Source organism: Suncus etruscus, chromosome 1 (assembly GCF_024139225.1).
Source record: "Suncus etruscus isolate mSunEtr1 chromosome 1, mSunEtr1.pri.cur, whole genome shotgun sequence".
Lineage (NCBI taxonomy): Eukaryota > Metazoa > Chordata > Mammalia > Eulipotyphla > Soricidae > Suncus > Suncus etruscus.
Window position 1 is genome coordinate 117,353,043 of NC_064848.1, and position 13,785 is coordinate 117,366,827.

Sequence of the window (13,785 nt, forward strand, 5' to 3'; positions counted from 1 at the left end):
CTGCCAGGAGTGATTTCTTTTTTTTTTTTTCTGAGTCACACCCGTTTGATGCTCAGGGATTACTCATGGCTAAGCACTCAGAAATTACCCCTGGCTTTGGGGTACCATATGGGACGCTGGGGGATCAAACCGCGGTCCTTCCTTGGCTAGCGCTTGCAAGGCAGACACCTTACCTCTAACGCCACCTCGCCAGCCCCCAGGAGTGATTTCTGAGTCTGGAGTCAGGAGTAACCCCTGAGCGCTGCCGCTCAAAAAAAACAAAAACAAACAAAAATTCTACAAATGTAAACTAATCTAACTTAAGTTGTTTTGTTTTTTGTTTTTTGTTTTTGTTTTTGGGCTACACCCGGGGGTGCTCAGGGGTTACTCCTGGCTGTCTGCTCAGAAATAGCTCCTGGCAGGCACGGGGGACCATATGGGACACCGGGATTCGAACCAACCACCTTAGGTCCTGGATTGGCTGCTTGCAAGGCAAGCACCGCTGTGCTATCTCTCCGGGCCCTAACTTAATTTTTTTTTGTTTGTTTTTGTTTTTGAGTCACACTGAGTATGACCTAGCTATGTGCTCAGAAATCACTCCTGGCTTGGGGGACCATATGGGATGCCGGAGATCAAAACCACGTCACGTCTGTCCTTGGTCGTGTACAAGGCAAGCCATGTGCAAGGCAAATGCCCTACCACTTGTGCTATTGCTCCAGCGTCCTAACTTACATTTTTATGAAAAAAATTAGAGTACTAAAAGATCATTAATAAAATATTAACACAATCTATTCATTCTAAATTCTTTTTCTTTTTCTTTTTATCTAAATTATTTTCCTTTTTTTTTTTTTTGTTTTTTGTTTTTTGGGCCACACCCGTTTGACGCTCAGGGGTTACTCCTGGCTATGTGCTCAGAAATCGCCCCTGGCTTGGGGGGACCATATGGGACACCGGGGGATCGAACCGCGGTCCGTTCCTTGGCTAGCGCTTGTAAGGCAGACACCTTACCTCTAGCGCCACCTTCCCAGCCCCCTAAATTATTTTTCAATGGAATTATCTTCACAATACTTGAAAAAAATTTATGTGAAGAAAAACTATTTTACTAATAAGATTAATAACTCAACAATCAGTAAGGTCATTAAAATTTTTAACTCGGGGGCCGGCGAGGTGGCGCTACAGGTAAGGTGTCTGCCTTGCAAGCGCTAGCCAAGGAAAGGACCACGGTTCGATCCCCCGGCGTCCCATATGGTCCCCCCAAGCCAGGGGCAATTTCTGAGCAAGTAGCCAGGAGTAACCCCTGAGCATCTAACGGGTGTGGCCCAAAAAACCAAAAAAAAAAAAAAAAATTTTTAACTCGGGGCTGGGCGGTGGTGCTAAAGGTAAGGTGCCTGCCTTGCCAGCACTAGCCTTGGACGGACCATGGTTCGATCCCCCGGCGTCCCATATGGTCCCCCAAGCCAGGAGCAACTTCTGAGCACATAGCCAGGAGTAACCCCTGAGCGTTACCAGGTGTGACCCAAAAAAAAAAATTTTTTTTAACTCACAAATATAAAAAATATAATGTGGGGCCGGAGCAGTGGCGCAGGGCATAAGGCGTCTGCCTTGCACCCGCTAGCCTAGGACAGGACGTGGTTTGATCCCCAGGCATTCTATATGGTTCCCCCAAGTCAGGGATGATTTCTGAGCGTATAGCCAGGAGTAACCCCTGAGCATCACCGGATGGCCCAAAAACCAAAAAAAAAAAAAAAAAAAAATCATAATGTAAAAATTTAAAAAGCTTTTGTTTATTTAAGAACTGCAGCTCCTGGAACCAGAGAAATAGGGTGTCTGCCTTGCATGTGTCCAACCCAGGTTCGATATCTAGCACTTCAATGATACTACAAGACTACCAGGAATGTCCCTGAACTCAGAGCCAGGAGTAAACCCTGTATAGGTGGTGTGCTCTCTTGCAAAAAAAGAATTACAACTCTCAGAGTAGTACCAAATAAAAGAATGAATATCTATGTTGCATTAAAGAAGTTGGAGGCTTTTACTTGTTTAAATAATATGCTGAAATCTTGGGGCCGGCGAGGTGGCGCTAGAGGTAAGGTGTCTGCCTTGCAAGTGCTAGCCAAGGAAAGAACCATGGTTCAATCCCCCGGCATCCCATAAGGTCCCCCCAAGCCAGGGGCAATTTCTGAGCACGTAGCCAGGAATAACCCTGAGCATCAAACAGGTGTGGCCTGAAAAACCAAAAATAAATAAATAAATAAATAAATAAATAAATAATATGCTGAAATCTATCTCCTATTTTAAAATGTATAATGAGGATTAAAATGTAATAGGGATTAATGTACTTGTCTTGCATACGGCCAACCCTGATTTTATTCCCAACATTGCATATGGTCCCCTAAGCACTGCCAGAAGTGATGTCTGAGCAAGTGATGTCTGAGTAAACCCTGAGCACTGTCAAGTGTGCCACCCCCAAAACAATAATATTTAATTTCAAATTAATATTCAATGTCAAAGCTCATTAATGTATTAATTATGCTAATAATATTTATCTCAGGTGAAAGAAACTGGAATTACCTTGACAGCCACTCCTTTTCCTTCAGGAAATTCTAGAAGATGAAAGGTAAGTTCTTCAACCCTGTTAATGCAGAGTTTGGGGTCAGTTGTTCTTCTCAATGACCGAACCAATGCCCTGGTTCTATTATCAATACTCACTCTTGCAATAATCTGAAAAGACAACACATGTATATGACTAAAATATAAAATTGCTCTGGGAATACTAACAAATGGTACAAGTATTCTTAGGTCTCATTGGTAAATGGAACATAAATTTGATAAATATAAATAAACCTAAGAAGCACACAAAATAACTTGCCTTTTCGCGTTGAAGAGATAAATGCTTTTTCTCTTCTGTACTTTTCTCTTTGCTGGCAGCCTGCTCCACTTTAACACTTTCTTCCTGTACCTCTGACTGATTCTTTGAATCATATTTTAATTTGGGGACGAGTCCACCAATATAACCACCAACAAAAGCTTGCACACCTTCAGTGGGACGAGAAAGGAAGTTGGCAATGCTCTGTTTAGTAGAGACTGGAGGCACCTCAGGGACCCTGTTGGCACTTTCAGGCGTGTCCATGGTATGTAAAGATTGTGAGTCAAGCTTCCTTTCAGTCAAGACTTTGTGGACTGGAGGACTGGATTTCTTGTCAACTTTTGTATCTTGAAGTTCTAATTTGTTCTGGGAGTTCTTATTTTCCTTCTTTTCAGACATGTTCCACTGACGTTTGAAGTATGAATTTATATGATTTGATAAAAAATAGAATGATTCTCCAAATTTTGTAGTTAAACTATTTGTATAATGAAAAAGGCTATGTTTACCAATATCGTCGTCTTTATCAATAGCAGGACTTTTCTTCTCTGGAAAAGGACTTTTTTCTGTGGACTGCTCCGTATATTTTTTCAGAGACTCAGTTGTTCTTTCAACATTTTTTTGCTTCAACCATCCACTATCTGATACTTTTCTTAATATTCCTGAACTTGGCTTAATTTGAGCTAAACGTGAGATCATTTCATTCCCATTGCCAAAAACAGCCTTTGAAACAGAGTTCAAAGTACTTTTAATACGGGACATACGAATGTTCACTTTTGTAAGTCCTTTGGGAGCAGAAGTGCTAAGTTTCAAAATTCCAATATGGAAAGCATGGTTGCCTGAAGAGTAGCAGTGTTTACTAGAATGTGCTTCACTTTTGGCCAATTTACATTTTACTCTGCTTGTATGAAAACCTCTTTGTAGACTGATGTGGCTTATCCTCCAGTAATATTTAGGTGAGCACAAGATATACAGTTGCTTGTTTCTCTGTTTCCCAAAAATACTTCTTGCATTACTAAGGAGGTAAATATATATATCTATAGTCAAATTAACAGACATAACTTAAAAATCATTTCTTTTCTATAGGTTATCACTTTCACTTCATTCCTGAATGTTTCATTTAAGAAATGCCATAATTCATGTCATACCTGAAATGGTAAGAAATTAGATTAGATTTTAGGTAACTGAAATTAGATATAGAAAATAAATCACTACTTGAAAACTCAACAATGGATCTCAAAAATATGCACATATATATATTTTTTTTTACTTATCAAGAATAGATATTTCAGGGCCAGAGAGATAGCATGGAGGTAAGACGCTTATCTGAGCACTTAGCCAGGAGTAACCCCTGAGCATCAAACGGTGTGGCCCCCCCCCCAAAAAAAAAAAAAAGAAGTTCTGCACTCAAGGATCATTCCTGTCAGACTTGGAGGTTCATATAGGGTGCCAGGGACTGAACACAGGTCACCCCTGTGCAAGACAAGTGCCTCACTGTTCTATCTGCACCCTTATCTTTTTTACATGGCTATCTCTTGCTCTAATTCTTCACTACCCTGTTTATCTTTGCAGTCTAGTCACAACATGTTTTGTAGAGACTAAATGATCTATAAATGGGGCCAAAGAGATAGCATGGAGGTAGGGTGTTTGCCTTTCATGCAGAAGGACGGTGGTTCAAATCCCGGCATCCCATGTGGTCCCCCGTGCCTGCCAGGAGCGATTTCTGAGCATAGAGCCAGGAGTAGCCCCTGAGCGCTGCTGGGTGTGACCCAAAAAAACAAACAGAAAAACATCTATAAATAATTTCCACTGAATGACTTATAACCAAGATCTTCAATTATTGGTCCATGGATCTTAATTATAACTGCTAATTTCTGGATTGGTCCATGGTGTAGAAAGGTTGAAGGATGCTGAAACATAAGACCCGATTCTTCAAAGAACTTAAGAGTACAGTGTCACATAAACTAGTTCAGTAGGAATAAAAGTATGTTATTTAAATGACATATTGAATTAAGTGTTGTAGGTGGCTTCTGTCAATTAATTCTCATGAAGCAATCTGTTGCTCACTGTTTTTCTTATTGAGTTTTGTGGTGAAAAAGCTAGATTATTTGCTATTAGCTTAAAAGTGAAATATATATTCTTTTTTTTTTGGTTTTTGGGTCACACCCAAACAAAAAGGCAAACACCCTACCTCCATGCTATCTCTTTGGCCCCATTTATAGATCATTTAGTCTCTACAAAACATGTTGTGACTAGACTGCAAAGATAAACAGGGTAGTGAAGAATTAGAGCAAGAGATAGCCATGTAAAAAAGATAAGGGTGCAGATAGAACAGTGAGGCACTTGTCTTGCACAGGGGTGACCTGTGTTCAGTCCCTGACACCCTATATGAACCTCCAAGTCTGACAGGAATGATCCCTGAGTGCAGAACTTCTTTTTTTTTTTTTTTTGTTTTTTTTTGGGGGGCCACACCGTTTGATGCTCAGGGGTTACTCCTGGCTAAGTGCTCAGAAATTGCCCCTGGCTTGGGGGACCATATGGGACGCCGGGGGATCGAACCACGGTCCTGATCCTTGGCTAGCGCTTGCAAAGCAGACACCTTACCTCTAGCGCCACCTCGCCGGCCCCCAGAACTTCTAGTCTTTTGTGATATATGACTCAAAAAGGGGGAAAGAGAGAGGAACAAAGAACCTACTGAGGGGTCAGAGAGGTGGTGCAAGCCGTAAGGTGCCTGCCTTGCGCCTCCGTTCTATACCCCGGCGTTCCATATGGTCCCCCAAACCAGGGGTGATTTCTGAGCGTATAACTAAGAGTAACCCCTGAGTGTCACCGGGTGTGGCCCAAAACCCAAAAAAACAAACAAAAGAGAACCTACTGTCCCCATGCCGGAGGCCTTCTCCCTAGCCTGGGGAGTGCTGGGAGGCTTGGCAGGCCCTCAGCCGTCCCACTTTATCCCCTGGACTCCAGGCCTTCCCTGGGTGCCAGCTCAGATGGCCAGAAGTGGATTCAGGTGGACTCTTAGGGGTCCTCAGGCTCCCCCCTCCCTTGTACTCCAGAGGGGGAGGTGCATGGGGAGGAGGTTGGGCAGATATCTGGCTTCCGGTTTCCCCTTTGATTCTGGAGGCCAGCTCTTACCAGGTATGGGGTTTGGGGAGGCTCCATGCCGGAGACCTTCTCCCTAGCCTGGGGAGTGCTAGAGACTTGGCAGGCGCCCCGCCGTCCCCCTCTTTTTACCCTGGACTCCAGGGCTTCCCTGGGCGCTGGTCCAGGTGGATTCTATAGGGGTCATCAGGCTTTCCCCCTACCTCTCCCTACACTAACGGGAATGTGCTTTGGGAGGAGGGCCGTTGTGGCACTGGTTTATGTTGGGACAGTCACTAGAAATTTTTTCTCCTTGGTCTCCATTTCAAAAACCATGCGGGGGCTAGTGTCCCACGAGTACAACATATATTGATAGTATTATATGTACATAGTTTATATATGCATAATGTCCATCTTGTATTGTGACCTTGATACTGCCCTACAAAACTCATTTCTAATCTTGTACTGCCTCAGTCCCAACCATTATTTCCCCCCATTTACCCATGTAGGTGCAGCTCATGACATGAAGCTCACCACATAGAGTGCAGTTAGAGAAATAACTACACTGAAAACTATCATAACAATGTGAATGAATGAGGGAAATAGAAAGCCTGTCTCAAGTACAGGTGTGGGTGGGTTGGGGAGGAGGAAGATTTGGGCAACTGGTGGTGGGAATGTTGCACTCGTGAAGGGGGGGTGTTATTTACATGACTGTAATCATACAACTACAATCATATTTGTAATCACGGTGTTTAAATAAAGATAATTTAAAAAAAGAACCTACTGTGACTATACCAAAGATTAGAATCCCTCTAAACTGCATCTGCAAATATTATTTTTAAAATACCATCATAAGGGGTTTCCCAGAGATTTGCCTCAATTAGAGGATCTGTCTGCATGTGTTAGTCTTCCATTAAGATGCTTAGCACCCCCACAATGACTCTAAGCGTGATCCCCAGTTTGCAACCAAGTGAATAGTCATGTAACCATACTGCATCACACTCAAATGTTAAGTATTACGATCAAGTATGTTATTCCAGTGTATCACAATAACAAAGAAAAAATATTAAAAATTCTGGGATCAGGGGGCTGGAGAGATAGCATGGAGGTATGCCTTGCATACAGAAGGACGGTGGTTTGAATCCTGGCATCCCATATGGTCCCCCAAGCCTGCCAGGAGCTATTTCTGAGCATAGAGCCAGGAGTAACCCCTGAGCACTGCCGGGTATGACCCCAAAACCAAAAACAAATAAATAATAAATAAAAATTCTGGGATCAGAGTAATTGTACATCAGGTAAGGAACTTGCCATACATAGAGTCAACCTGGGTTTAACCCATGACACCACCCTGAGCGAAGTCAGGAGTAAGCCCTGAGTACCACCTTATTTGGCCTAAAACAAAACAAAATAAAACAAAAATTTAAGTTTGAAATCATAATAAGTGGCATAGCCAACTGTTTGAAAAGAAAAACCCTAGTTTTTTTTTTTTTTAATATTCTTAGCTTTTCCAGAGGGGTGGCTAGAGGTAAGGCATCTGCCTTGCAAGTGCTAGCCTAGGACAGACAGTGGTTCGATCCCTCAGTGTCCTATATGGTCCCCCTAAGCCAGGAGTGATTTCTGAGCACATAGCCAGGAGTAATCCCTGAGCATCAACGGGTTTGGCCCAAAACCAAAACCAAACAAAAATAAAACAAACAAACAAAAAAAGAAACTGAATTAGGGGGTTGGAGTGAGAGCAGTGGTAGGACATTTGCCTTGCACATGGTCGACCCAGGATGGACCTAGGTCCACCATGGTCGGCAAGTGGCTCTTTTGAATGCGGCTCTTCTGTGTGCCGAGCAGCCGCTCCAGGAGTCAGAACTCTGCTCCTAGCCTCTGTCAGTGTGCGCCCTGTGTGGCTCTCAAATTCCAATCGTGGTTTTGGAGAGATTTGGCTCAGTTGAAAAAAAAGGTTTCCTACCACTGACCTAGGTTCAATTCCCGGCATACCATATGGTCCTCTGAGCCTGACAGGAGTGATTTCTGAGCAGAGCCAGGAGTAACTCCTGAGAGTCGACACTGGGTGTAGCCAAACTCCCCCCTCAAAGTTAAAAAAAACAAACAAAACTGAATTAACATAAAGCACAGCAACTCCACAAACATGGGACTGTCTCCACGAGATACATTAAGGAACTTACAGATAAGACAATGATCAATGATGGGGCTAAAGAGATAGCACAGCAGGTAAGGTGAATGTGCTTACCTTACTCTAAGCTGGCTTGATCCCCAGCAAGTATTTTATATAGTCTCTTGAGCCCCATCAAGAGTAATCCCTGAGAAAAGTCAGGAGTAAACTGTATCTGGCCTAAAGGCCAAAAGAAAAAAATCTATTTTTAAATAATATTAAATATAATATTTTTGTTTTTAGAACAATAAAGAAAAAACAAGAGTGGGAAACTCAGTTTTCAGAGAAATCACAGGCCTGATCTGCAGTCACATTATCCTAACAGCACAGAGGCTCTAAGTAAATGGAAGCTAGTTAGAACTGGTGCACCCATGGGGTTTGGCAGTCACCTGAAACTTGAGTATCATGCATCCAAAGCTCTGAGCAAAGTAAGGCTCCCACATACAGCAACCATCTCTAAAGGTTAATTTATACTCAAGGTTACAAAGTGTGCAAAGCAGTGAATCATTTTAATCATTACCTCAAGGGAACACCAACAAAAATAGTCAAAAGGAAAATGTCTTAAGATTTAGAACTAGAAAAAATTTAAGTGGGTTTAACAATATCAAGAATCTAACAAAGGGAATGAGACAATGGTCAAAGGAAAAAAGAAATGCAAAAAGAGGGCCAGAGCTATGTGGGTAGTGCATTTGACTTGCACTCAGCTGTGGCGGGTTCCCAAGGTCCCCAGAACCTGCCAGGAGTGATATCTGATCACAGAGCCAGGAGTAACCTTAGAGTGAGGGGGGTGTGGTCCAAACCCCTAAACAAACAAATAAACAAGACAGGAGTAATAGCCAATCATTTATTTTTAGAGAATCTGAGGTGGAAGATGTCACCATTAACTGAGAAAGGAGATAAACAAAACTTTAAATACAAATGGAACCATGGCTGAATAAAGAGTTTATATTAGAGGAAACAAGAAAACTTCTAGGTAAAGATTCAGATGGGAATGTAATGAATAAATTTATGGAGGACCTCAACTCACTCATGCTACAATGCAGGCACATAGTGAATTGGGTCTGAATTACAAGTATGAACTACTAGTATGATAAGGTTGATCTCAGCCACTCTGAAATTGGTGGAGAAAAACACATTAAAATTTGGTGTCAGGGCCCGGAGAGATAGCACAGCGGTGTTTGCCTTGCAAGCAGCCAATCCAGGACCTAAGGTGGTTGGTTCGAATCCCGGTGTCCCATATGGTCCCCCCGTGCCTGCCAGGAGCTATTTCTGAGCAGACAGCCAGGAGTAACCCTGAGCAATGCCGGGTGTGGCCCAAAAAAAAAAAAAAATTTGGTGTCAGGGAAGGATGAGATAAGGAGGGGGAAGTGTCAACACAACTTGAGGGATTTCATCAGAGACCTGGGGTAGAAAGAATAAGCTCTTGGATTTATAGAATAAACAGTAAAATATGCAAAAAAAAATAGACTATAAGAACACATTGGATACAGAACTGGATTGAACAAAGCAAAGTTTATAGCCAAATTTTTCTTATGATACAAGAACTTGAAGAAAAACTTATGAGAACCAAACAAGAGTTCAAGATATTCATAAACATAGTAAAGCATTCCTTGTGTTTCATGTTATTAATACTGTTTTGTTTTTGTTTTTGATTTTTTTTTTTAATTTTGGCTTTAAGGTGGAGGGAGGCACACATCTGGCAGTGCTCAGGGCTTACTCCTGGCTCTGCAGTCAGGGATTATGACTTATGAGAATTAGCAGACTATTTGGGTGAATAATCTACTTGCTAAACTAGGGCTCCAGCTCCCAACACTCTGGATTTTAAAGTGTCATCCAGAATGAGAAAGAAGGAGTCTTCCAAAACTAACAAGTATTCATTAGGATATTCTGAAACAATCAGGACAATGGAAATTAAGTTCTCAAAATAAGAGGTAATGAACAAAGTAAAATATAAATCATGAAAGAAGAAATTTTAAAATCAAAACATGACAGACTTGGAAAATGGGACATCAGAAATCTAACTCTGGGGGCCAGAAAGATATCATGGAGGTAAGGAATTTGCCTTGCATGCTGAAGGTTGGTGGTTCGAATCCCGGCATCCCATATGGTCCCTCAAACCTGCCAGGAGCGATTTCTGAGCATAGAGCCAGGAGTAACCCCTGAGTGCTGCCGGGTGTGACCCAAAAACCAAAAACCAAAACCAAAAAAAAAAAAAAAAAGAAATCTAACTCTGACCTTTTCTCAAATGAAACCATCTTTACCCTAACACAATTACTGAGGGGAAAAGAAAACACCTCAAAGTACAAGCTGAGGAGCCGGAGTGACAGCACAGTGTAGGATGTTTGCCTTGCACACTGCCAACCTGGGGCCCGACTCCGGTTCGAAATCCCTGGCATCCTATATGGTCCCCCAAGCCTGCTCAGAGTGATTTCTGAGCACAGAGCCAGAAGCTCTGGGTGTGGCCCAAAATAAAACAAACAAAAAAACCAACAAAACAAACAAAAATCAAAGTACAAGCTGTCTTGATCAACCTGTACATGAAGCAAGTGAATAAAATAGTGAAACTAATCCTTTCATGCTATATCACTCAATAAAAATATTTATTTTGAGATTTTCACTTTGGTATCATAAATATAGAAAAACAAGATCAACATTAAGAAAAGTGCTAAAATATCAGCCAATCCAGGACCATAGGTGGTTGGTTAGAATCCCGGTGTCCCATATGGTCCCCCGTGCCTGCCAGGAGCTATTTCTGAGCAGACAGCCAGGAGGCCAGGAGTAACCCCTGAGCACCGCCGGGTGTGACCCAAAAACCAAAAAAAAAAAAAAAAAAAAAAGAAAAGTGCTAAAAAAAGAAACATGCTAAATTAATAAGAATCATAAAAATCAGAGAGAATGGGGGTGGTGGGAAGAAAATCACAAAGAACAAATTCTTATATTGAAGGTATAACCTGCATAAGCAGTTTAACAAATCATTACATGGAGTTTGAAACTCTCATGAGAAGCATAAACTCATAGCGTTACAACCCCTTTTTAAAAAGTCTAGGTTTGGGGGGCAGAGTAATAAATAGAACAGTGAGTAGGGTAGTTGCCTTGCTTGTGGAGGACCAGGATCTATCCTCAGCACCCCATGTAGTCCTCAAGTTCCACCAGGAGTGATCCTTGAGGGCAAACCAGAAGTATGTCCTGAGAACCCTCCGGGCATGGCCCCAAAACAAAACAAAACAAAAAATAAAAATTCTAGCCCTTAAACTAACATTTATTTCCGTTTCCAATGGTTTCTCGATATACTGAAAAACTGCAGAACCAGTCAGCAACTATTTAACCATATACTGTAAATAGTTTACAGTTAGAAACAATCCATAGGTTAGGAAAATCCAGGAGGATGCACCCATCTCTTCCAAGATTTTTCCTAGAAGTCACCACTTTTCTTGACTTGTCACGCAGGTGGCAGATGGCAGACACTTGTTTCCTTCCAGCAAAGTGACAGCGCTGACTATGACAGGAAACGCAGCAACACCAGGATGAAGACACCTTCCCCACTTGGAAGACCTACTCACCTGAACACACCTAACCAAGTGTTGCAGTTAAAGGCGAGGATGATAATTTAAAAATAGCAATTCAGGGAGAACTGGAATTAGAGCCGAGGACGGTGCAAGAGAAGGAAGGACAGCATTCTGGACCTTCCCTAGGGAACCCTCCTCACAGGAGCACCCCGCTTTGGAGCGACAGACCCAAGGGGAGCAAGATTGCAAGGCGAAGGGGTGGGACAAGGAAGCGCGGGGCGGGACCTGGAGAAACCCAAACAGTGTGCGCGTCAGAGCCAGTCAAACCCACGGGGGGCTCCAAGGGCGTCCCGAAGCCCCGGAATCCTCAGATCGAGCCACCTAGTGGGGGGGCTCGGTGCAGGGAACCCCGTCGAAGCTGAGCGTGCTTTCTGTCCATTTGAGACCAGGAAAGACTGGGCGGGCCCACCAGGCAGGAGGGACGAGGCTGCCTTCTTCTTCCTAGGCCTGTCATCCCGCCTGTCTGTCATCTGCTACTCACCGGAATGCTGGGCTACGAAGCTTCTTTCCCGCTTTGACGTCTCCTTAGTCTTGCTGCCCGAAACAGCGTTGGAGACACTGAAACACACACAACACACCAGCGGCGGCCGGGCCGCCACCCCCGCCCCTGCTTGGTCCCGCCCCGGCGGAAGTGACGCACGGTCCGTGGGCGGCCGGCAAATCCTGGTCTTCGCTGGAGTCCGAGCCTCCCTGTCAATCACCACGCTGACACCTCCCTGGCACATGCGCAGTGAAGTGAGGCACAAGGCGGAGCGGGAGGGACGTGCTTGGGAGCTCGCGCAGCTGGAGCCCAGAGAGGCGTGGCCTGGGGGACACACCCCAAGCTGTTTGTTTTGCTTTCCAAGTTTGTTGACTGGAACTCTGCAGAGTGTCAGCTGAGCCTGAGCCCTCTGGCCGCGCGCCTCTGAAGGCCCGCCGAGGTCAAGCTCCCTGGCCTGGCCTCGAAGCTGGACCCTGCGTTCCCAGCGGCCTGGAAGGTGGTGAGAGGCGCATGTCGGATCTCCTGATGCAGCTGTCATCGTTTTGGGGGCGGGACCAGCCCGACCGCTCACTCTCGCGGGTGCTGTCACACAGGTTTTTCGTGGTTGGAAGTTAGCCTAGAACTTAGCAGCTGCAATATTAAAAATAAAAGCTGACGTTGCACGCATGCATCCATGCATGCACAGCTGGTCAGTAAACTACTGCCTTTGGGGAACCGATGCCTGTTTTTCTGTTCGTAGGTGAACTGAGAATATGTTTTAATTGTGTCACAGTTTTCCAAATAAATAAATAAATAAAGATTAGAGGTCAGAGCCATAGTACAAGAGGTAGCGCGCTAGTCTTGCATGCGCCAACGTGGGTTCAATCGCCAGCATCCCATAAAGTGACCTGAGCACAGAGACTAGATTAAGCCCTGAGTACTTCAGTGTGTGATGCATAACAACACAACAACAACAACAACAACAAAGTTTTAAAAACTCAAATAATGTTTGATTATAGCCAAACCCTTTCCTTAGCTGTCAAAGTCACTTACAAATCGCAATCACGCTTGAAATGACTTTGGGATTACGTGGCATATCATATCTGACATTATATATAGCAATTGTCTAGCCTTACAGTCTGCTGATAAACTAGATATCTACATAGTGTTAACACTTTCTTCTTGTTTATTCTATTCATGTTTTAGCAATAAACTTTAGTTGTTGTTTTGGGGCCATGCCCGGAGATACTCCTGGCTCTGTGCTCAGAAATTACTCCAGGCAGCCTCGGGACCAAATGGGACGCCGCAGCTCAAACCTGGGTCGGCCACATGCAAAACAAATGCCCTACTCGCTGAGCTAACACCTGGCCCCTAATAGACTATTTTCTGTCTTTTCCTTGTTTGGGAGGGAAAAGGCTTGGGGATCACACCCGATAACGATATGGAGTGTACATCATGTTCTGTCCTCTGGGGTTATTCTTAGTAGTGGCTGGGGTCAGCTCATGAAAGGCAAATACCTTACCCTTGTACTATCTCTCTGGCCCCTCTTTTAAATAGTCAACACACCCTTTTATTTGATAACTTTATTATCATTTCTTTCTGAAGAACTTGATTAATCAACAAAAGCTAATGCTGTAGCCAAAATAAATAAATACTGGGCCTGAGAGATAGAATG

General features: G+C 43.5%; 1 protein-coding gene across 1 annotated transcript in view; it reads right to left on the reverse strand.

The window, feature by feature from the left end:
• The window catches only part of PNPLA8 (patatin like phospholipase domain containing 8), a 41,343-nt gene extending 29,072 nt beyond the window's left edge, over positions 1–12,271 (reverse strand). The window contains exons 1-3 of the mRNA XM_049783188.1: positions 12,132–12,271; positions 2,846–3,987; positions 2,548–2,697 (exon numbers count right to left, since the gene is read on the reverse strand). Coding sequence (XP_049639145.1) covers positions 2,548–2,697; positions 2,846–3,898 — 1,203 coding nt within the window. The 5' untranslated portion in view covers positions 3,899–3,987; positions 12,132–12,271. The remainder of the gene's footprint in view (positions 1–2,547; positions 2,698–2,845; positions 3,988–12,131) is intronic.
• Positions 12,272–13,785: the final 1,514 nt, after the last annotated feature.